Source organism: Aulostomus chinensis, chromosome 17 (genome assembly GCF_037954235.1).
Source record: "Aulostomus chinensis isolate RoL2024-O1b breed Wild chromosome 17, RoL_Achi_v1.0, whole genome shotgun sequence".
Classification (NCBI taxonomy): Eukaryota; Metazoa; Chordata; class Actinopteri; order Syngnathiformes; family Aulostomidae; genus Aulostomus; species Aulostomus chinensis.
Genome location: NC_141336.1, coordinates 26,183,388 through 26,207,606, shown reverse-complemented (window position 1 = coordinate 26,207,606; position 24,219 = coordinate 26,183,388). Strand labels below are relative to the sequence as shown.

Below are 24,219 nucleotides of genomic sequence, written 5' to 3'. Positions count from 1 at the left end.
CTGAATGATCAATCACCCACAAATGCCTGGATTTGAGATCAAAAGTCATGTACATCACTTCCTGTTAGGTGAGTTGGTTACACCTGAACTTTCCAAGGAAGCGCTTATTCACATCAAATATGTATATTTACATTCTAAACATATAAATGTGCATTGATTTAAAACAGCACCACAGTTAGTATTTGTTTGTATCGTTTAATTTAACACTACCACTCTGTTATCACCAGTAACATGCATACAAATTTTCAATAGTGATACTTGTGAAAATTAACAAAAAAGAAAACAGTCTCAAAACAACTACGTGTCCTCGCGAGCACTGAAACCCATTCAGACAAGCTTCTACCCACCACAGCACCGTGACAGCACCTTTATGAAGCGCGGCTCTTCAGTGCCTGGTCTGTGTCGGCCACTCACTGAAAGAGTTCCAGAAGAAAGGCAAAGGAATTTCAACATCCATCTTCTTATCGCTCATTTTTAAATATGGTGCTGCACTCTGAGACGCCTGTCTCACTACATCGACGCACTCATGAAGTCCTCCATACAGGTGTGACTGCAAAATACTGATAACCTCCTTGGTTTCATTATTTATTCGCTCAATACTCATGGAACTATAAACGTCTTGAACTCTCCGTTTGCTGAGGTCTTTAAACTTGGCCACGCGCCGCTCGGCCTCGGCGGTGTTCTGTCTTGAAGCCTGTAGGATCTCCGCATGAATGGCATCAACCTGAGCAGCGATTCCTCTGTTCTCATCTTTTAGGTAGCTGATGAATTTGTCACCCTCTTGAACAAATACCTGGAAGTTTTTATAAACCGCATGGCAGAGTAAATCAAACCACCTGTGCACTGAATATTTGACCTGATCAGCCACAGATGTCCAGGCCCTCTCTAGTTTGTGGATGACCTCATTTCCATTAACAACAACTTCAGTTCCAGGGACGGTGAACTCAATGCGCCTGATATGATTAGAGACCTCCTCCCTGAGGCTGTCCAACCTTTGTTTCGCCCTGTTGCTGACTCTTGATAGGAACTCTTGAACTCGCGTGGACAGAACCTGGCCTGAGATTTGGTCTTCAGACCCAGGCACTGGGAAGGCTGTGTGATAGAAAGCCGATGCGACTGCATCCAGCCACTTGTTCATCGACTCTTCAGTACGATTCAAGACCTCTTCACCCCCCACATTCAAGCTGTGCACCGCACCACCCAACGTCAGGGACAGTAAGCCGTCAGAGACCCTCCTTCCTTCATGGCTCAGGTGTTCAATCGAGGTCTGCAATGAGCTAAAAGTCAGTGGAACCTCATGGTAGGTTTTCTCTATGATGTTGGAGATGGCACTCTTCATCTTCATGCCACCACGGTTGACATCAAAGCCAAAATGTGCAGTGTGATACTTGTTAATGAATCTGAGCACAGCGTCACTGACAGCAGGAACTCTGTCTTTGGTTCCCTCAATCATATCATGCAGGACCTCGAAGTTCCAAGAGGTTTGTAGGTTCAACTTCTGCGAGTTCTTCAGCGTGGCTTTGGCAGTGAAAATATCCGCATCCCTCTCAGGAGTGGACTGAAGTTGAGGGGAGGAATAAGAGAGAAATACAGTTAAACTTGTTAAATTTCATAACGATTCTTCACCCAAAATGTGTTTTGGACCTTCAAAGTACTCACTAATAAAGCAGCACCAAGATGTTTCTCCCTCCTCCATCACTTAGTGACTCCAGAATGTAGGAAGAGCCAGCCACGTCTATTTAGCTTGAAGCTAACGGAGACTGACATGAATGAGCACTGAACTGGCAAGTTGAAGTTGAACCAACTCATCAAACAGGAAGTGTTCTGGTTAGATTTGATCTCCAAAGTATCTGTGGATTATTGATCGCACATCTGGATCACACCAGACCCCCTGGAGAGGTGGTGACCAGATGTTCCTGGACAGTTTAGCTGCTGTTAGCATCAGCCTCCGTTAGCTTCAAGCTAAATATACGTGGCTGGTTCTTCCTGCATTCTGGAGTCACTAAGAAGTGATGGAGGAGGGAGAAACACCTCAGTGAGCTGAGTACTCCTGTTAGTGAGTACTTGGAAACAGAAAACGCAGTTTTTGGTGAGGTAATACTATTAATGGCATCCACCCATCTGGGCATTTCAAATTTGTTGTTAAAAGTTGTGGTGGCAGGATTCATGCACAGTAAAAGTGTCCCACCAGGTAACGGCTGAACATTTTCCCATAAAGCTGTGATGGAGACCTCCGCTGAACAAGCAATCCCAGGAAGCCACACGACGGAGCAGACATCGATGCAGTGATGCCATCTTTGCGGGAAGCATAGCGGAGGCTCACATCGACGAATGTTGGGCTGGTGATGTCAACACTGAGAGTATGGTGAGAGACCCTGTGAACAAATAAAAGCTGGTGAGTGGAGTTTTTACCTGGTGCAGCTTTCATGAGCCCCTGCACAGAACTCTGATGAAAAAAAATGGTGAAATATTTTCAAAAGGACCCTTTGAGTAAAAAGAACTTACATTGTATCAGGCACAGAGGTTTGACGTTTCATCCTGAAAAACAAGCATGGAAGTTGAAGCGGCACTGCTTCTGAAATGAGTCCTGCTTGTTGTTACCTCACTTATTTTACATTGAAGCTGTTGAGTTGGTCCCAATTATCATTCATTGTATGTAGACTGCGCAAACTTAAAATGTATGTTTGTTTTTGATTGTTTTCAATGGAATAAGTTGCTTGATTGCTGACAGCTGACTGATCAGCTGTGTGATTGCCAATGTCCACGTGTCAATAAAGTGACCTTGCACCCTGCAGCTGCTTGCTGTCAGCTGTGTGAGTGTGGTGAACACAGCAGAGCGTTTCAATGCAAGTTTATTCCTCCATACTCCGGTGCTTGGTCAGTGAAAGCCGCTCTGAGATCCACTCGGCCAACATAAGCTCAGATGTGTACAATGACAGAGGTTTATTCAGTCCATCTTAAATTTGAGTAGAAGAGACTTATGGTCAAGTATTTTTTGTGAAGCCCTTTTTCAACCACAAGAACTTTCCCCAGGAACAGGGGGGAACTGGGGGCGTTCCTGGTTCCTGTCACTGTGTCCCATTGACTCAGACAATGTAAGACAAGTTGATCAAAACCTGTCCTACACACTCCCGTAGGGGTGTTACGAAGTTTAGTGTCACAAAATTTTGCAAAATAAAAAAAATGACAAAATAAAATTCAAAGATGCATGAAATAAAAATCAATGTAAAAAAAAATTGCTGAAGGAATATAACCACTAACACAAACATATAGAAATGTTCTTTAGTAAATTGTGATGGGATGTTCAATACAAATCTATGAATTAAAAATGACGAAACTTTTCTGTACTGACTCACCTCAGATTTTGTGCAAAGACGTGTTGCCAGTCGACATTTACGTCATTGTGAACCAATTTACACTTCCCATGAAGACTGAAGACTCCATCGTCAAGTTCAAAGGCTGCACTGCCTGGGTGGTGTGAGGAAGGTGAAACGTGACATGTTCCGCCATATTCAAATTCTAGAAAGAACAAGTTCTGCACAGCCAGTGTGGGAGTCTTACCAGAAAGGTCGTACTCCAGGAGGATCACGGTGGAAGTACAGATGGAGTTTATCGAAGTCACGAGGCTGGAGTCCTTCTTTTCTATCTTCGCTGTTGTTGACACATTATAAATCGGGGATGAAAGCTTCAGGGTGGCACCAAGTGCACCGAAGGCTGGGATAAACACACTTGAAGGCAGGTGCAGGTCAATTTCAGGGATTTCAATTTTTTGTTCTGGAATCTCAATAGTTGGAAGTTCAAAGTTGGAGATATAACTTGTGATGTCATTCAGGTTGATAGTCTGTTCTCCGATGCCAAATGATTTCGGGAGGGTAAAAGATGATACGACGATGTCATACTGCGGCATCTTGAGTGACAGGAAGGACATTTTCCCTCGCAGGTGCTCAGTGTTGATATGGAAGCTGGGTACCCGCATGACTGGCAGGCCAGGCAGCATGATTTCAAAGGCTGTGGTGGTGATCTCCTTGGGAACCCGCAGGTTTTTAGGATCGATTGTGAAAGGTTCCACATGCAAGTTGGTGAACGGCACATCGAAGGCTGGAACTGAGACGACTGGAGGAAGAATGAGAGGATCAGGGACGTCTGGGTTTTCAAACTCCACGTCTGTGTCTTTCCAAGAGGATGGAATTTCTTTAATCCACGAAGGAACAGCAATGCTAATCTCAGGTATGCTAAATACGACAGCATTTCTAAGGAATTTTGAGGGAATAGCATACTCCTGGCCCTCTGCGGACTTTGTATAGACAACACTGGTAGAGAAATTAAGGAACTCTAAGTCATCCATATTTGTAACTTGATCAAACTTGAGCACATCCCAGAGGTTTCTATGATATACTGGAAGAACAACTGACTTCAAGAATGTTAGGTGGGCTTCCACTGACCCACTCAAATCCACGTGTATCTCAGATTCATCATTGGAAACCAGCAAATCACATCCATGGATGAAAGATCCCAGCTGCTCTCTCCCGCTCCAGGTGATCGACTGCTTCTCTGAGTTGAATGCAAGGTCGATGTTCTGGATGAGCCCAGCATGACCAAAGTTATTGGGCTGACTTGCATCAATACTCAATGTAGACTTCAGGGTTGTGAGAGGAACAAAGTCCAGTTCTCCTTTCAGAGTGTGCTTTCCGTTTGTGATGAGAGACACAAAGTTAACATTGTTATGACTTGAATAATCCAGTGTTGCAAACACACGTCGCAACGACATCTCAAGAGCAAAGTTCTCATTCATATCAAAGTGGAGGACATTATCACTCAAGCTGCGTTTCTGAGTCTCCTGTTTGTCAATGTTGGAATTTAAGGCCGTCATGACTGTCGATCGCAGACCATTTGCATTCAGATAGAAATTGGCGTCATGTTTAAGATCTTCAGCAAAGTTATAAGTGTCCATTATAGTTATGTCTGACTTCCCTTGGGTAGAGCTCTCCAGCGACACATACGAGGAGAGCGCCTCCATTGCCCAGTTCGTTTCAAAGTTCCCCTTACCTACAGATTCTATCAGAGGAATGTTAAAAGTGTATTTCATTTTCTTCTTGGAGGAAAAATTTGGTTTGGTCTTGCTGTTTCCACTAAGTTCTTGACTCAATTCCAGAGTGAGGAAGGATAGACTGATTCTTGCGGTGTTGCCAAGAGAAGCCTCCATGCTCCGTTTGGTGAGACTAACAGCACACTCATGGTTTGCTTCCATGTTCTGATGCTGAAGAGACACAGTTGAGGCCAGTTTTATCCCTCTATTTCGTGTCACACTGGTTGTGCCATCAATTTTCCCATTAAAAATGTCAAATACAGATGCCGAGGAAGCCCCAAAACGAGCAATAATATCTGACTGGTTGTAAAGGCCAGCGTTGGCGCTTAAGGTAATCAGGCTGGACTTGAAGGAGAAGTCGCATGTTATGTTGCCCAGTGCTGGAATAGCAATGTTGTTCTGGATGTCTGGTAATGTGAAACTGGGAAGTTTTATTTCACTTAAGGTTTCTGGAATATGGATGACAGGCAACTGTAAGGATGGAAGCACAAGGATGTAGGATGGCACAGAGAAACCCAGTGCAGGAACTCTGAAGCCCGGTGTACTGACCTCCTTGGGGACAAAGTAGCTGAAGGCAGGCATCTCAGCCCTGAAAGCAGAAACCTCAATATTCAAGACTGGTATTTTGTATCCAGGGACAGTGAAGATTCTAGGTGGCAAACTTGAAGTATTAATTTTGTGCTTGAGGTACTGTGACTTAGCCTGATTGTAAGAAGTTTTTAGAAGTTCAGTCGCTCTGTCTCTGTATTGCTCAAATGTTTCCTGAATGATTTTGGCATTGTCACTGATGGTATTGTAGAACGGTTCTAGGTATAATTCAAAGCCATGCACATCAGGGTTCTTGTAGTACTGAAGCTTTAGGTTCATATCGAAGGTCTGTTGAGGAGTGGTAAGCAAGGTTTTGAATCCAGCTTGATCCCACAGAGAAAGGTCTAGAACCTCAGGGGTTCTGAGGTCCAGATAAGGTATAGGCATCTCTGGGATGGACAGAGGAACAGTCAGGAAGTCTAAATTAGCCTCTCCGTTGGCTAAGGCATAGAAGAAGAAGTCCATTCCACTGTTTTCTGCTGTGAGGTTGTGATTGTACTTGTACTGATTGAATCTTGCCAAAGCAAACCAACAAGTCTGCTGCCTCTCAGAGTTTAGCACCAGACTATAGTCATGCTGGAGATCCACCTTACCAGTGAGCTTCAGGGGAAAGAATATCTTGACATTTGCTTTATTCTTTGCATCAAAGACAACCTCAAATGGATGGGCTAAGAATTCCAAAGAATTAGACACGGTTCCAGTCATGCCTCCAGAGAGTTCTGCATCATGATAGGCTGTCAGCCCGACTTTTAAGTCCCCGACATGAGCCTCTCCATTCAGAACCAGGACACTCTTCTCAGCAAACAGAGCTTCTGTTTCACATCTTGCTTCCACGGTTATATGGCTCAGGATCACTGCTTCAGCAGTCAGTGTTTGTTTGGAGTTCAAGGACTTGCTGTTTGTTTCTCCCACAAAAGTTAACTTGGCAGTGTTAAAACTGACATTGAATTCAACGTTGCTTTTGTGTGAACCCTCTTCTGAATGGTCTTGAATGGACCACTTCCCATTACCATTTGTTTCACCGCTCAATGAGATTCTCCCAGATTCCACGATGGCGGCTACATCCTGATTCATTGATGCCTGACTTGAAATGTCCTTTGATGGGATGTCCAAGTTGTGGTTATAGGTGGAGTTCATGGTTGCAGAGATTCTGTCTTTCAGCGTCAGAGCCACATTGTTGACCAAATCAGCTGTGTACATTTGACTCGTTGCTTTAGCAGCGGTCCTTGCCGAGGCCTCAGCGGAGGAAGCCATGAGCGTCAGGGAGGCTTCGTGATCCACGGAGAACACCGTGTGCAAAGCTTTCACTGTTTCTCTGAAGAGCAACTTCTTCATCCTGGGAGCCTGCAGCTGTGCAGAAGCTTCAAAGGTGAAATCAAGGGGCTCAACAGATGATGTGGCTTGCGACGCAATTGTGGCTGTAAACTGGGGGTTCTTCAGCGCGGAGGTTGAGTTTTCAATCTTCCCTGTAGTTACAAGAGTGTACACTGGGGAGACCACTCTAAACTCACCATGGAGTTTTCCAAAAACTGGGATACAGATATCATGTGGAATCTCAGGCCATGTGATCTCTGGGATGGGGAGCTTAGTGATTTTAAAGTCATTCAAATCTAATTTGGGGATGCTGATGGCTGGGAATTTGATTTCTGAAAGTCTTATTTCTGGGAAGGTGACATCTGGTAGCGTAAACAGGTAAAGAACTTTCAAGTCCCCAAAAATGTCTTCAGGGTCGATGGTTTGAATCTTGTATTCTCTCATTTTTCCTAGTACTGCAACTAGTTTGGCTTTGATCTCATCAAAGGACATTCGAAACGCTGGGACAGTTATGGAGCCGAGGATGGTGATCTGAGGAATAGAAATTTCATTTGGGATGCTGATCTCCTGCAGTCTGTTCAGATTGATGGTGAATGTAGGAACGACGAGGTCAGTGAGTGGAACGCTAAAAGTAGGGACTTGGATCTCAGCACGTCTCAGTTCATCCAGAGCTCCGTCTACAGCTTCCTTCAGCCGTCTGAAGATCTCCTTTTCCTGCACCCCTTTGCTGATCTCTTCTATCAGCTGACTGATCTTGGCAGACATGAAGGCAACCATATTCCTGTAGGATTCACTTGCTCTCTGGAGGTAAATGTACATTTCCTGTCTGATATCCATGTCAAGAATTCTTTGTCTCATGTCTTCGATTATATCCTGGACTTTGATCTTGACATCATTGTAAAATGTAGTGTCAATCACATCCTTCAGATTCTTGAGAGCATCAGCCACCTTTGTGTTTTTGAGTTTGTCCAAATATTTAAAGACAGAAATTTGGATTTCCCTGAAAAATTCCCTGACAGCCTCAATTTTTTGCACGGTCTCATATGTTATAATCTGCTCATTGACATAGTTTGTTACTTCAGCTATTTTATTGTTGGTCACATCAACAAATGCGCCATAGTCAAAGTCCTTCACTGATTTAAGCATTATTGAGATGTTTTCATTAAGGTTGTCAATGATTTTCTTAAATTCAATGGCTTTGACTTGGCTTGTGACACTGTGCAGATGTTGTATAATTTTATCATAAACAAATTCAAAATTAATTGCATTCAGAGCATCGACCACTGACTGCACAGTCTCTCTAATTCTGAAGCCCTTCATGAGAACCAGGATCTGATCCATGAATTCCTTAAATTTATCATCAAGATCATATTTAGAAATTAGATCTCGAATGTAGAAATAGACTGCATTGAGTTTGTTAGGGATTTCATATTCATCAATCCAGTTGACAACAACGTCATTCATGGACTCAAATACTCTGGCGATCTCTGCCAAGGGGATTTTATATGAAAGTTGCTCAACGTACTTGGACACGTCGGTAGAAAGGAAGTCTTTCACATCTTTGAGCAAAGTTTTCACATCAAAATCCTCAATGGCCTGTTTCATTTCAGACAGTTTTTCTTTGATTTTCTCCAAAATTCCATATTTCAAATCGAGCTCTTGCAGCCATGCAGCGCTGCTCTCGGTGAACTTCTGCAGATCAATCTGTCTGATGATGTCTTCAAGGGCGCTGAGCACTTTGACAACTGACTCCTTGATTTCATATTTCTCATCCAGTGCATAGAGTTGATTTTCCATTTGTGAAAGCGAGTTTGTTATCTTCTCCACCAGCTGCCCATCCTTGACGTAGTTTTTGGCCATAAGAACCAGGTCTCTAATTTTGGTGGCGATGCTAATCACCTCATTTTCCATTTTCCTTCTCAACTTGTTCATCGCAAGTTCCAAGTCCTCCATTGTTACAGAAAACTCACCAATCAGATAATCCAGCTTTGCTTTAACTTGATTTACTTTGTTTTCCAAGTCCATTTCTTGCATGAAGTCACTCACTTGCATCGGTAGCTGATCTAACTTGGCTCTAAAGTCACTGATCAGCTGATTCACGTTTAGGTTGTAGATGAATTGCTGAAGTGTTTCTAAAGCTTGTACGAATGTATTCTTGAGCCATTCAAAGGCAGCAGGAAAGCTCTTGATGAATGGAATGTGAATGATGTGGCAGTCACTTTTCTTGTCATATTTGAGGAAACCAGCCACACTGAACTCTTCCGGTACTGATCTCTTTTCTTTGCTCAACTTGTTGACCAAATCTGTAAAAACTGCTCCTGAGAACTCCACTCCTGTCCTCTCCTGGTTATTGTAAGCGCTGATGTCCTGGTTATAAGCATGGTTGTTCAGTTTAGATTTCACTCTCCACGTTAAAGCCTGGTTACTTGGTGTCAGAACGCCATCAAATTTGTTGTCTACATGAGAGGAAGAATCCCCATTTGGAAGCGTGTGTGTGGTTGACGCTCGGCTGTCATGAGCGTACACCAGAGCGAGAGGTTCAGCTCTGAGCAGCGAGTGGCTATACAGTTGTCCAGTGTGTTTCCCACTGAGATGAATTTCTCCATCGCTGTTGATGAGGGAATCGACAGTGAGGCTGAAGGGCTGAACCACAGAGCGTACAGTGCCATCAAGGCGGAAAGGCTTAGAATTGATTTGTGCTTCACAGTTTGATTTGGAGGAAAGTCCAGCGAACTCCAGTTCACAGCTGTGACTCAGCTTGGCATCCAGGGCGTTTCCAGATGTGCTGTATTTCATCGCACCGGCCATGTTCTCATAGCTGATCTCATAGGTGTGTTTCGCGCTGTGTTCTTCTCCATAAGCCGCCTTTATAGTCCCTGTCAGGTCAAACTTAGCGGGCTCAAGTCTCATATGACCTTCATTGTTCAAGCTGGCTTCATAAAATTTGAGCTCATTTGTAACATCTGCTGTCACAACAAGAGGCTTGATGTCAACCTTGGTGCCCTGCTTGTAGTAAACGTCCTCAGAGAGGAAGTTGTCGGTCTTGGAGCGCAGGGCCAGGGTCCACAGAGTGAGGGTGAGAGTGTTGCTGTGCTCTGTTTTCATCTGCCTCATTGTTCCCACGTTGTTGCTGCTCAGGGTCAACGCTCTTCTGTCCAGTACCACATTTACATTGTTCCTTGTGTTTGCATCATACGCGTTACCCTTGAAGACGCCATACAAAGACGCTTCTGTAGGTGTGATTTTACCATCAAAGTTCAGCTCACCTCTGCTTTCCTCTGCTGTCGCTTTGGTCTTACAAGACATCGATGCTCCCTCGCTCCCAATGGCACCACTGAAGCTATTCTCCAGTGTCACAGGGCTGCACTGAATGCTATTTGTTCCACTTGTGGTCAAACCATTACCGTACACCAGAACAGACGCTTTGTGCCACCCACGACCTCCGTCTGAGACAACGGAGCCCTCGGAGATGACTTCCAGACCCTTAAAGTCCAGCGTGCCTGTTAGAAGGCAGTATGCCCTGTTTGTTTGATCATCTGCCTGTGACTCGATTCTGAGGATGGTCATTGGGCGAGACACACCGAGCTCCACTTTGTTACTGAGCAGAGCATTCTTGGTTTTGACAACACCACTGCAACTAAGTGTCAGCTGTGATTCTTTGTAGTTAAGCGTTGCTACATGCTCGAGGAGGCCTTTCTGGCCATTTGTTTTGGACACGAGATTGAGCTCTGAATTTGCATAGACACCGTGGATCGCATTCTGAACTTGGATGAAAGGTGCATCAAAGCGCAGGGTGGACTCCCCTCTTCCTTTTCTTTCCACCGGGCGCAAGCTGTAGCTGTTGGTGTAGGAAGTATTAGCGTAAAATGGACCAATCATAATTGTCCCTTCCATGGTTCCATCTCCTGTGACCTCATTGGAATCTGGGGAGGACGTTGACTGAGCAGAGTAGTACAGAGAGGCGTGGAGGCCGAGAGGACTGGAGGCTTCCATCTTGTAGTTGGCTCTTGCATTTAGTTTGTCTGTCACCTGCACACTTTCTGAGAAACTGATGCTTGTCTCAATGAGACTGTGGCTGAAGGAATTAGTCCAAAGATACTTGAGATTGTCATCCCCTCTTCCTGACACCATCCCACTTCCTTTAAACCAACAGAAGACATCAGTTAATGTGATGTTTGAATGGGACAAAGAGAATATTTAAATTAAATCCTATTTTGATTAACTACTGTTAAGTATGCACACTCTAATGTTCACAATTTATCCATTCATGACATTGTTTCTGAGTAAAGACAAAAACCAAGGCAGTAAAATGAGAAATGCATGTTTACAGTTTTGTTTCTCCCTGTGTGGTTAGTCACTGTTCACTGAGTCTGACTTCCTTTACAAGCAACTTTACCTTCAAGCTTGTAACTCAGCAGATTGAATGGTGCTTGGGCCGCAGCCTTGAACTGGGCAATGTAGTTGGGCACATCGACAGTGTTGTTGCCTCCAAGGATGGAGCCCTCCCAGTTGTAGAAGTTGCTGTTGATCTTGGTGGACAGTGCCGACATACCGAGAAGGGGGACCAAGAAATCCAAAGAAGGTGGTATGGTGAATGACGGTAGTGGATAGGTTTTGGAGGGGATGTATAGACCGATCTGTGGTAGGTCTATTCGAGGAAGAGACAGCGTAGTGGGCATGTTCAGTTCCTCTGATGTTCTGCCTCCCATCGGCAGAGGAAGCGAAATGGCCATTTTTTCCTTGTTGAACTGGTATCGGAATGAGTTGTCACTGTAAAAAAAAAAAACACACACATAATATCATTCAGTGTGACGGCCCGGTGGAGCAGTGGTCCTCACTGTGGCCCCCAGCAAGAAGGTTGTGGGTGGAGCCCCGGCTGCAGCACGGGGTCTTTCTGGGTGAGTCTCCATGTTCTCCCTGTTCCTGCTGGGTTCTCTCTGGTACTCCAGCTTCCTCCACAGTCCAAAGACATCAAGAGGGACCAGGTTAATCCAGACTCTAAATTGACCGTAGGCGTGGCTGGGAGAGCCAATGGTTGTCTGTCTCTATGTGTTGGCCCTGCCATGGACTGGTGACCTGTCCAGGGGGAAGGCTGCTGGGATAGGCTCCACCCCCACCACCCTCAACAGTAGAAGAGGGGGAAGATGGAGGGATGGATGGATGGAGGGATGATGGATGGATGGATGGATAGAGGGAGGGATGGATAAATGGATGGATGGATGGGTGGGTGAATGGATGGATAGATGGGTGGATGGATGGATGGAGGGATGGATAGAGGGAGGGATGGATAGATGGATGGATGGATGGGTGGGTGAATGGATGGATAGATGGGTGGATGGATGGATGGAGGGATGGATAGATGGATGGATGGATGGGTGATGGATGGAGGGATGGATGGATGGATAGATGGATGGAGTTGGATGGAGGGATGGATGGATGGATAGATAGATAGATGGATGGATGGATGGATGGATGGATGATCGATTGATAGATAGATGGATAGATCATTCATTGCCCCCATAAGATACTAGAGGATACCGTAGCTGATACAAAACTCCATAAGAAACACTTACGACTCCAAGAACAGTTTCTCAGCCAGGGAGGGAACGAGGAGATTGGAGAGGCCCCTCTTATTCCGCAGGTTTTCCAGAGCTGGGAATCTTGCTGTCAGTTTGTCCAGCCAAATGTTACCTGCCTGCAAGGTGATAAATCTCAAAAGTTTAAAACCCATTGATTGTGTGCATCTTCACCAACATTCTCAACTGATACAAATTTCCAGGCCTTAAAAAAATCCAATAGTGTGTAGAAACAAGTTTGAGCACGAGAACGTTTCACAAATGAGTGCCTATATGTTTTGGAATTTTACGCACAAAAGGTTTCATTATGGACCTTCCACGCATCACTTTTGCTAGTGAAATGTGTAAGTGTAAGAGACAATTGAAGACTCAATTGTTCAGAGAGCACCGAGGCACTGAACCTGACTCTGCTCCTCTTTGGGGTAGAATCAGTCAGAGGGTCCAAGACCCAGCACTTAGTGACTATGTAGCACTAACTGTGTTGTGTCATGTTGTATGTCTGTCAAAAAAAAAGGGGGGGGGGCGACACTTCTTCTGCCACTAGATGGCAGTACCTGTGACCAAATCACAACTGAAGCACTTTTGCGCTTCCTATGGGCTTTTCCTTAATTAGGTCTAAATTCTTGCTTGTGTTGTACGTCGCTTTGGACAAAAGCGTCTGCTAAATGAAATTGTAGAATTGTAGAATTGTGTTTCACATGGCCACAAGGGGGCCCTGTATACAGCAAAACAAGTTCAGCGCTGAATGATTCATGTGTTCGTCAAATATTATGTAACTTAGCAGAAAACCCAAAAGCACTGGAAGCACAAGCTCTTTTATAGAGGAGAGAGAAAGATGCTGTCAACTGCTGAAACTTTTACCTCAATTGCTTTAGTTACTATGTGACGCAGTTTCATGTCAGTTTTGGCCACCTGCTGGTCCAGAACGTCATCGACCAGCTGTTGCAGCTGCCTCAGATAGTCTTCTGCATTTGGTATCAGTTTCTCAAGCTCTGCATTCAGGTCTGATTTCATATGCACCTCAATCTTGTCATCATCTGTGAAACATCCAGGATTATTCCAATTAATGGATGTTTTGAGTCTGTTTGTTATGATGGAGGTATGGAAGATGAATGTGCGTTACCATATTTGAGGGCAGTCCTCTGGTGGTAGGATGTGGCGGCGAGCTTGATGAATGTCTCTAAATTCATGAGGACGTCCTTGTCCTTCCTCAGGGTTGCAGTGACCGAGGTGTCCGTTTGTAGGGAAGGGATGATCATCTGGAGTTGCAGCATGGCATTCGACATCATTTCAAGTCTACATTTAAAACAAGAACGAGTTGTTCTGACTGTAACCAGGTCTCAGGTGTGTTCTAGCCCTTGTCTGCTGATTAGACTGGAGGAGCCAGCAGCACCCATCGGTGATTACCGAGCCTCTGTAATGCAACTGCAGTACCTGGAGCGTGCGACCAGCGTCAGCTGTGGGATTTTGCTGTTGGTGACATCAATGGTGACCCCCCACAAGTTGTTTGGTTTGGCGCCACCGTCACTCACAGCCACCTTGATACCAGCTTCCACGTCATAGTCAGGGATGACCACCTCAGTGGTGAGAGTGTTCTTATTGCGGCTGTACTTCAAGGATGCAGTCACCTCTGCTGACTCGTCGCCTAAAAACCACGTTGAGTGATTCAGTCACCACTGATCTTGATACTTAACTTTCAGAATGAGCCTTGTGTATCGACATCATTACAGCACCTTCTGCCTTCAGCTGTAGCTTCAGAGAGCCGACTTTTTGGCGACCCTCCCTCCCCTCTCGGAGTGTTTCCCGAGTTATGGTGGCAGTGTACTCAGAAACTTCCCCAGTGGGCTGGATTTCAACTGCAGCCCTGAAGACAACAAGGTTTCAGAGGGTATGTTCTTTTAGTTCAATCCTTTTGTTCTTTGACGATTGGACATCTACATTCGCTGCCAAATGACTTACAAGAACACGTGTAGAAAAGTGTTTCTGATGACTGTTGAGCGGTCTTTCTCTACTGCTAGTGTTCATGACAGCTAAGCTAACTAGCAGTAAGCTGTCTGGTGCAGGTCTGGAGGAGAGAAACGGGTCTCCCGGCTGGTCTGGATCTAAACATGGGGGACTAGGGGAGGATTTCCCAGACAGATGGTGTGATCCTTCAAATAAAAAGAAATCTACCAATTAGATTTAACTTTTAATTTCTACCATGACCCTTTTCTCTCTCACTAATGTTCCTGACTATTAAAATCAATGTTTTCGACCAAGATGTTGTGACTCATGGAGAACTGGCGGGTGTAAATGAAATGAAAGAGTGGTTCTAGACCTGCTCTATTTATGAAGTGCCGTGAGAGAACCTCTGCTGTGACCATACAGATAAAACTGACTTCACTTGATCTTACATGGTTTCTCCAGTTAGAGGGTAATAGGGGGCCTGGTCCACCATGGTGGTGTTAGAGTAACGGACTGTTGTGCAGAATTTCAGACCACTGAAGAAGAGCTGACAGTCAGCTGAGTTGGTCTGGTCTTCCAGCAGGGATGGTACAATCTGTGTTTGACCAGAGGAGATGGACAGCAGCTTGTTGCTGTACCCCAAACAAAATAGAGCAGAGTTGTGAATGAATCCAGCAACGTTGTCACATGCCAGTGTCGAGTCACTGCACTCTGTTATGATGGAAGTAATATTTCAGGCAGTCACCTAACACTGAAGAGCCGAGTGTTGGATCGAGGAGCAGGGATGGCGAGTTTAACTTGGTTCCTGCTGACAGCGACTCGAGCTTTGATGGAACTTTCATGGTACACGTTAGTGTGCATCTCAAGCCCCGCGTCCACGTAGTCTGGAACGTGCACACCCATTTGTGTAATGAATTCTAACCCAACAGAAGGCATACAAGACAGTCTGCCCTGCAGGAACAAAGACACCAACTCACATGATGAGGAAACATGGAGGCACACACTTGGATTATTGCACAACTTTGTTCGTAAATTAAGACGAAGAGAAGCTAGTTTACTGTGCCGGAAGAGAACACCAGGCCTCCTTGGGCTCCAGGGGCCAACACTCCGGCCAGTGAGAACTTCATGGGGAACCCGGAGGCAGTGGGGAGCCAGAACGCATTCTCCATGAAGATGTAGTGGGCAAAAACCTCGTTTTCAGTGCTGGAGGTTAATTTTAAAAAGCTCTGAAAAATCAAACAAGCAGGTTATAAGAATGGTGTCACATGTAAAAAAAGAAAAGAAAAAAAAAGTAAAACTGTAGGGCATTTCTGCTATACATGGCTAAATCATGCCAAGGAAAGTACAAATCTAAAAAACAGTCATTCAGTCATGAATATCGTGAGTTAACAGTCAGTCCAACACTTTGGTCTGGACTGAAATGTGCCATGGTCAAGGCTTTTTGGACCTGTGCTCCTGTCTGGTGTTGGTAATGTCCTAGAAGACAGAGTTACAGCTCACATCAGTTTCAGACTAAGTAAACAGCTATACTTATAGCCTCCTCTAAACAGGTCGATGTAGACCTCAGCATAATTAAAGGAGGATTAAAATGATGCCTAAAAAATGTGTTTGCATGTCAGATACTCATGAACTGGAGTTTAGAGCTGAACAAGCTGTTTTTCAGCCCCTTGAACTTTTTCTTTGTGAGTCTATAATGTAGAAAGAGCCAGCTGCATTATTTTGGACTGGCCAAAAGCTGGAGTCTGCTAACAGACGATTTTTTGGACAGTTTAGTTGTTGTTAGCCTTCAGTCTCCGTTAGCTTTAAGCTAAACATGTGTGGCTGGTTCTTCCTGCATTCTGGAGTCACTAAGAAGTGATGGAGGAGGGAGAAAAACATCTTAGTGAGCTGAGTACTCCTGGTAGTGAGGACTTGGAGGGTAAGAATTGCTTTAAGGGTTATGGATTGTTTATATTACAATGGATTTTAAAAAAAAAAATCTAATAAAAGTAACGATTGATCTGACCTGATAAGGTAGACGCCTGAAGATGACGTTGAAGTAGGTGACCAGGGTGTCAAGCATGCTTCTTATCTCGCTGGTCTTCATATATCCAATCTCGTGTCCCAGAAGTCTAAGGTAGGCTGTGACTTCAGGAGTTGGAGAAGAACGTACGTTATCCACAAGCTTCTGGACACCTTTAGTGAGTTCTCTCAGAAGTTCCTGCGGAACCTGGAGAGATAGTAACCTCTGTATTAGATGAGCAGTGACTCTATCAGTGGCAGGAACTAATTTCATCATAGCTTTCATCATTTTTCATGTTAAAAAAGAGGTTTTTATTGACGTTAGAACAAAGAATGTTTACTGAGAATTCCAAAAATCACATCACCTGTCTCTTCATTCGGTCGCTGTCAGGAGAGATTCGTTCCACAACCTCTTGGAGCATCTGGGCCTTGTCACCCACCCAGTACATGGCTCTAGAGATGGAGTCAGGGAAGAAACCTTCCTCTCCAAAAAGAGCATCAATCGTCGGTTCAAATCCTGTTCCCTCAACACCAACCTTGAAGACAGGAGGTCTGCGTGTTTAAATGCTACGTTCTATGTTTTCATCACGTCCTCCATCTGCTTTTAAAAAACAAACCTCCAAGATGTCATAGCTGTAGTCAAAGACCTTCAGAGTGGTCTCCAGCAGCACCTCCTTGGGTAAGGTGTTGGTGGCATCGAAGAGGATGTTGCTTTGCAGCGAACCCATGGGAGAGTCTATCTTGTAGTTGCGTGACGTGGCATCAAAAATCTTAGTTGTCTGTTGCTGTTGATCTTTCAAGGCCACGTCTATGTAGTCCCTGAATCTTTAATGGAGAGAGCACTTAGGACCAGGAAGGCAACAAAGGGCAAGAACAACTAGCTTCACTCATCAAATGTACTGTTTCACTGAACCCTCAATGAACTCTTCCATTGTACACACATCTACTTTTCCTTTTATAATATTTCCTGATATTAAAAGGGAAAGCAATAAAAAATAACTATTATTTCTAGGGTAGGAAAACTTCCTCAACAGTGTTAGAACTACCGCGCTAATATGTCTTCCACCTTGTGAGAGATGTATTTTTCCTTCAAAGTAATCACTACCAGGAGTACTCAGCTCACAAAGATGTTTTTCCCTCCTCCTTCACTTCTTAGTGACTCCAGAATGCAGAAGGAGCCAGCCATGTATATTTAGCTTGAAGCTAACGGAGACTGATGCTAACAGCAGCTAAACTGTCCAAATTGTCGCCCTCCTAATATTCATATTAGTATGAGAGGCTCTGTGTCAAATCCTCACCTGTTACTTGCTGCTACTGACTGTTTGGTTCTTCGTTTGGTGGACACAGTATTTGAGTGACAAATTTCTATTTTATGTTTTTGATGTTATATAGAATGAAAGCAGACATTTAATTTGCTAAGAAGCAAAGAGTACAACAACTTTTCAATTGTAGACAATAAATCATTACTCACTTGTTCAGTTTTGGCTCATTGGATTTTTGGATATTTTTCAGGTGGGACACCACAAAGCTTTTGAGCTGCTCGTCTCTTATGTCCTCCAGACTGTTCACAATGTCTCCCACCACAGTTTGGTCGGGGTTCTTCATCAGAACCAGGTAGGCAGCGATGCGTTTCTCCACAGCGCTGTGAGGGTCCTGGTACACCTCCCTGAGGAGGTTTCTGATCTGTGATCAATAAAACAACAGTGAGTGGGTTTGGAGTCAGAGCTGAGGACGTGTTGGCTTCCAGTATGTATGAGTAAACACCTCCATGCTGCACATCCTCCCAGTGCTCCCATTTCAACCATGTATGCTGTCAATCCCAGTATATGCTGTAGCCAGCACCATCCTCCAGGACCGTGTGTGTGTGAGGTAACTGTACCTCATGGGTGATGTCCATCAGCCTGAAGGCCTGAACAGCAGATTTCTGGTTTGCTAGTGGGATATCAGTTCTCCGAGCACACTTCATGACAGAGGAGACCAGGCTGGGGCTGGCTGCCTGCACAGCTCCCCCCATCACACCAACAACCTGGACAACAGAAGAAACTATTAACCTTAAGACTCACTTGGAGAACAACAAGTGAGATGTTTGAATGACTGTCTGTACCCTCAGTACAAGGAAGGACATCTCTCCAGGGCCGGGGGGGGATTCAGAGGCCTGATCTGTTTCTCCTGAGCAGTCATTTAAAAGAGTCTTCAGGAACCTGGACACATCTGTGACCTCTGGGGTGATGTCTCCTTGATGGAACCTGGAATCAAGAACAAGACACAGTGGGGAACATGTGATCAGTTTAACACGCTTTAGGGACTCTGTCGTACTGATGGAGGTGGCTGGCGATGACATGTTGGTGTGACCCGCAGGAAGAAGAACGTTTCCTTACTTCTTGACGGTGTTGGCCAGAGCATACATGATTGCCTTGCTCTGTTTATGCTGAGCCACACTGAGCATATCCCGGACCCGTGCGGCATCAGGGTTAGCTAGGAGACTCAGCCCATAGACCAGAGCATCCATCTCTAGTGGCGCCTCGTCAATGGTCCTGATGGCCTGGAAGATAGCACTGGTGCACTCTGGTGTTCCACACTGGAACAGAGCCTGCCAGGTGAGCCAAGCAGATGTCTCCAGCATCTCGGTGACCGCCGGGCTCAGGGTCTCATTCCTCAGGGCACGTAGGTCAGACACCAGTTTATGGAAGAGGCCGGCCCTCTCCTGGCCTCGGTCTGTACCCGCCAGGGCCACCAGGTCCCTGAAGGTGCTGAGAGCGGCGTCCTTCGTCTGAACAGGAGCTTTATCATCAGGCTCTTCAAAGTGGAGAGGCTTCCTCTGACTGGGGCTCACATCTGTGCCAGTGCAAGTTTAACATGTCATCTTTTATTTCCCAGTCACATGAATGACAAACGTGTCCGACTCAGCAGGCCCTTGAGACAATAACTTACCAAATATTCTGTTGTTGATTCTCTTGGAACTCTGAAAGCTGAAGTGCTGAGTCACCACTGATGATATTCCATTCTCCCTGGAGACAGATTACAATGTGACCAACAGCATGACAATGAAAAGAATGTGCGTACATATGAAGATATTAGCTGCTCACTCATGGGAGAAGGGCAGGTAGATGTGCTTTTCTCTGCAGGTGGCGGATGTGACGTGTTTTCCCTTGTTGTCAAACTGATAGCTGCAGTCTTGGGTGCTGGTGATCAGCTTGGACAAGGGTCGATGCTGGAAATCAAATCCACAATGTTTAGACTTGGCAATCACCAAAAATCTGATTGAGCAGAATTAAATTACTAAACTACATTTGTACTTTTTAGAGTGAAGCAGTAAAGCTTAGCAGTGAGCAGAAACAGCGACAGAGTTGAGGAGTGAAAACTCAGAACGAGTTCAAGCTCACATCTCTGAGCTGAAACTAGAACCCAGCTCACTCTGAGAAACTGCACTTGTTACATCTCCATTCCAAATTAAATTTTACAGCCGACAGTGTTTTTCCCTCCTGCATCACTTCTTAGTGACTCCAGAATGCAGAAAACCCAGTGACATGTAGTGTATTTAGCTTGAAGCTAACGGAGGCTGACAGCAAACAACATCAACAATGTGTCTGGCTCTTCCCGCATTCTGGAGTCACTGAGAAGTGGCAAAACATCTTTGAGTGGTCGAGACTCCTGTTAGTGAGTACTTGGATAGTAAGATACACTTTTTTGGGTGAAGTATCACTTTTAAAGTCATACAGTGTTAGTTGTAGTTATAGAACCATCAGTGAGACACGGTGTGATGTCAGGCAGCATAAAAATGGTTTTAGCTTGTGCATAATGTCAAAATGTAGGTTTGATAGATGTTTCAACTCTTTGTTTTGTGTATATTTCAGAGAGAGATCATGAAGAAACAGACACGTTCCCTTCACAAGTCAATAAAGTGATATATTTTTTGCGTTGTATCTTCACCCCAAAGCGTTGTGCCAGCGTTTGGAATATTAAAGTGACCATCCAGAGATGCTAATGTCTCACCAGCTTCTGCAGCAGGGCCAGGGGGCTGTTGGCCAGCTCCCTGCTGTAGAAGCTGTCACACTGGGACAGATCTCTGGACAGAGTCACATCTGTGGCGATATCCTTCCTGGTGTTGACCACGTAGTCGGTGAAACACTTGCCGTGCACTGTGCTCTGCAAGAAGAAAACAGTGTAAAGGATTTTTTCCTCCTTTCGTGAAAGAAGGTCATTAAATCTAAAGCCACATTAGAGTTTTTACAGTTAAACCTGAGGAATCAGAAGTAGCGGGGGAGTATTCAGGTCAGGCCCTGGCGTTGGTCTGATACGAACCATGAGTCTGCTCTGTTCATCCTCCACGACTGGCACCATGAGGGCTGAGACGATTCCTCGCTTCATGTTGACAATATTGATGGGTTCGTCTGGTTCTGGATACAGCTGGATGCCGGTGAGCTGCTCCCCGGTGAACTTCAGAGGGTTCCTAGATGATGACCGGTCAGGAAACTATTTTCAACTACTCAAGACCAGACATCTAAACTCAGGCGACGGTCCGTTTGCACCGTGAATGTTGAATGCTACGACATCGTCTGACGACTATCAGCTGTTACAGTTTGTTTGATTTCAGCACTTTCTTTTGAGTGACCTCACACTTGCTTCTTTGTCTTAGCATAGAAAATAGATCATGAGAAATCTGATCATGTGAAGAGTCTCTGTTTGACTAACTTTTCCATGGCGGCCCTGAAGGCCTCTGAGCTGGGAGCCTGACTGTAGACCGGCTGACCCTGGGGATCCATGAGGGACACCTCGCTGAGAGTACAGTCCCTGGTGTGCAGGATGAACCCACAAGTCTGCGGGACTTCGATCTCAACCTGCAGAGACGGGTTCACACACAAATCAGCTCAGATAAGAACCTTCTGTTATCAAGTGAACTGAAGTAGGACACATAAATATTTGTGTACCTGACATGAAACCTTAGGGCCGTTCCTCAGGTTAGCAGTGCCCACCACGCCATTCCTGCCCTCCGTGGTGTACTGGTACATGTACTTTTTATGGGTCTTAAATCTGGATGCCACTGCAATAGGATAAATGCATCACATGGTGGAAAGCAGAATACACATGTGACGTGTCACTCTAATTGTTTAGAAAGGTGATGTTATATTCCTATAGGTTCCACATCATCACTCAGCAGCAGACCTTGGACCCAGTGGAGGAACACCATCTATTGTCCAGAATCATGAACAGCACAAAGTCCATCAACTTCTGCTGCGATCTCCAGAAAACAGGTCATGTGTTTATTAGTTCAGCAGAGTCACCATTGATCCGTCCCCAGGTTAGTTTGTGAGGTTGCAACAGCGCTCCCCTCTATCTGCCCACACACACACACACAGACACACACACACGCATGCATGCATGCAGCCTGCTCTGTCAATGTATACGTGAATGCAGCTGATGTCAACTTACACAAACATGTCGAAGTTCTGTCACTTGCATCTGGTTCTGGAGAGAAACGCAAAGAAGAACTCGTTATTCATTTCGATTCCAAATTCTTCAGTTGATGAATTAACGCCTTACGCTGTGTTCCCATGATTGGGATCTGGACCAGTGGTCCTGGGGGTCAGGGGTTGTGGAATTGTTTCAGGGGTTGCCAGTTGTTTGTGTGATAAAATTTTGAAACGGTTTTTAACTTCCTGCCGGCTCTAACAGTGATTATTATTGTGTGTGAGTGTGAAAACGCATCTGCACTGAACCACGACAGCTCGTGTAAAAGAGGAAAACTCCCACCTGGAGGACTGAGGTGTTTATTTGTACACATTCAGTTGCTCTTGGAACATGAGAACGTGTTTCCTCTGTTGTTCCTTCAGGCCTGAAGTAGGTTGACAGTTATTTATTCACAAATCGGATATAGAAGCGATGGTACTGATCCAAGCAGCAGGGTGGAGCAGTGGTCCTCCCTGTGGCCCCCCAACAAGAGGGTTGTGGGTGGAGCAGTGGTCCTCACTGTGGCCCCCCAGCAAGAAGGTTGTGGGTGGAGCCCCGGCTGCAGCACGGGGTCTTTCTGGGTGAGTCTCCATGTTCTCCCTGCTCCTGCTGGGTTCTCTCTGGTACTCCAGCTTCCTCCACAGTCCAAAGACATCAAGAGGGACCAGGTTAATCCAGACTCTAAATTGACTGTAGGCGTGGCTGGGAGAGCCAATGGTTGTCTGTCTCTATGTGTTGGCCCTGCCATGGACTGGTGACCTGTCCAGGGGGAAGGCTGCTGGGATAGGCTCCACCCCCCCCCCCCACCCTGAACAGGAGAAGAGGGGGAACATGGAGGGGTGGATGGATGGAGGGATGGATGATGGATGGAGGGAGGGATGGATGGATGGAGGGATGCATGCATGCATGGATGGATGGATGGATGGATGGATGCATGGATGGATTGATGCATGCATGCATGGATGGATGGATGGATGGATGGATGGATGGATGCATGGATGGATGGATGCATGGATGGATGGATGCATGGATGGATGCATGGATGGATGGATGCATGCATGGATGGATGCATGGATGGATGCATGGATGGATGGATGCATGCATGGATGGATGGATGCATGGATGCATGGATGGATGCATGGATGGATGCATGCATGGATGGATGGATGCATGGATGGATGGATGCATGGATGGATGGATGCATGCATGGATGGATGGATGCATGGATGGATGGATGCATGGATGCATGGATGGTCCCGAGTCCCGACCCAGATTCCTTTCCACAGCATGAACTGGTCCATAAACACAGGAGAACAACTGATCTGTTCACACTGGAACAAGTCTTCATGCTGTGGGAAGACTTCTCTCCGTGTGAGCTGACAATGATATCGTTGTTATTATTCTGGATGACATGTTTGATGAAGGCTGATCAGAAACAGAGGTACCGGCTGCAGCCTCACACTGACACGCTTCCATTTACATGCGACGGTCCGCAGCAGTCGTGAACACACCACACGAGCATGTGAAGGCAGAGCTCCTTCAGCTTGACTTGATCAACAAACATTCATCTCAGTTGTATTTGAATCTCAGTGGTTTCCTACTTACGAGCCAGTGTGCAGCTCAGCAGCATCAGCAGACACAGCTTGCTGTAACTCATCTCTGGGGCTGAGGCATGCGCTTCCTCGCTGATCCTCTCTGTCTTGGTTCATACGTTCACTCATCCACCCGGAGCTTTTATAAAGTCCCTCAGCCCACAGGAACAAAGGCTGGAGGTCAGTTCAAAGTTCAGCCTGGGATTAAAGGTTGTTGCTGGGTAAACAATGTTTTCTGTCTTCAATCCTCAGTGACTCTCATTTGAGAGTTCTTACTGTCCTAAATACTACAGAGACCATTAAAATCCTGCCAACAGCCTGGAACTGCTAGTTAGATATCAGCTAACCTGCAGGTAACAAACGTAACAGCTTACAAACTCTCAAGTTGAAAGTTCATAAACCCTGAAAAGATAAGTTCTCATAGTGCAGTGCACTCTCATTTTTTGCAATTGTTGATAACTTTTAAAGGCACACACACACACACACACACACACACACACACACACACACACACACACACACACACACACTCACTTAAGTCTATGGCAGAACCATAAAGAACTTCTGTCTGTTCTTTGGACTGAAAAGCTCCAGTTCCTTCAATGATCCCACGATTCTTTGACTGCACTAAAAATGCACATTTATCAGAATCACTTGCGGTTGAGCCGTG

General features: G+C 45.4%; 1 protein-coding gene across 1 annotated transcript; it reads right to left on the bottom strand.

Annotated features, from left to right (window-relative positions):
• Positions 1-190: 190 nt before the first annotated feature.
• Positions 191-23,779, bottom strand: apoba (apolipoprotein Ba). The gene is made up of 29 exons (XM_086183492.1): positions 23,563-23,779; positions 21,940-21,975; positions 21,438-21,550; positions 21,202-21,347; positions 20,812-20,959; positions 20,503-20,655; positions 19,596-19,720; positions 19,441-19,517; positions 18,888-19,344; positions 18,614-18,755; positions 18,389-18,535; positions 17,981-18,192; positions 17,127-17,334; positions 16,875-17,045; positions 16,514-16,717; positions 15,567-15,734; positions 15,254-15,459; positions 14,958-15,140; positions 14,298-14,428; positions 13,999-14,209; positions 13,688-13,860; positions 13,426-13,601; positions 12,562-12,683; positions 11,385-11,758; positions 3,562-11,127; positions 3,357-3,468; positions 2,506-2,538; positions 2,189-2,375; positions 191-1,558 (listed from the first exon to the last, which is right to left on the bottom strand). The coding sequence occupies exons 1-29, from the start codon at positions 23,612-23,614 to the stop codon at positions 386-388; spliced, it is 13,206 nt and encodes a 4,401-aa protein (XP_086039618.1). The 5' UTR covers positions 23,615-23,779; the 3' UTR covers positions 191-385.
• Between the last annotated feature and the right edge of the window lie 440 nt (positions 23,780-24,219).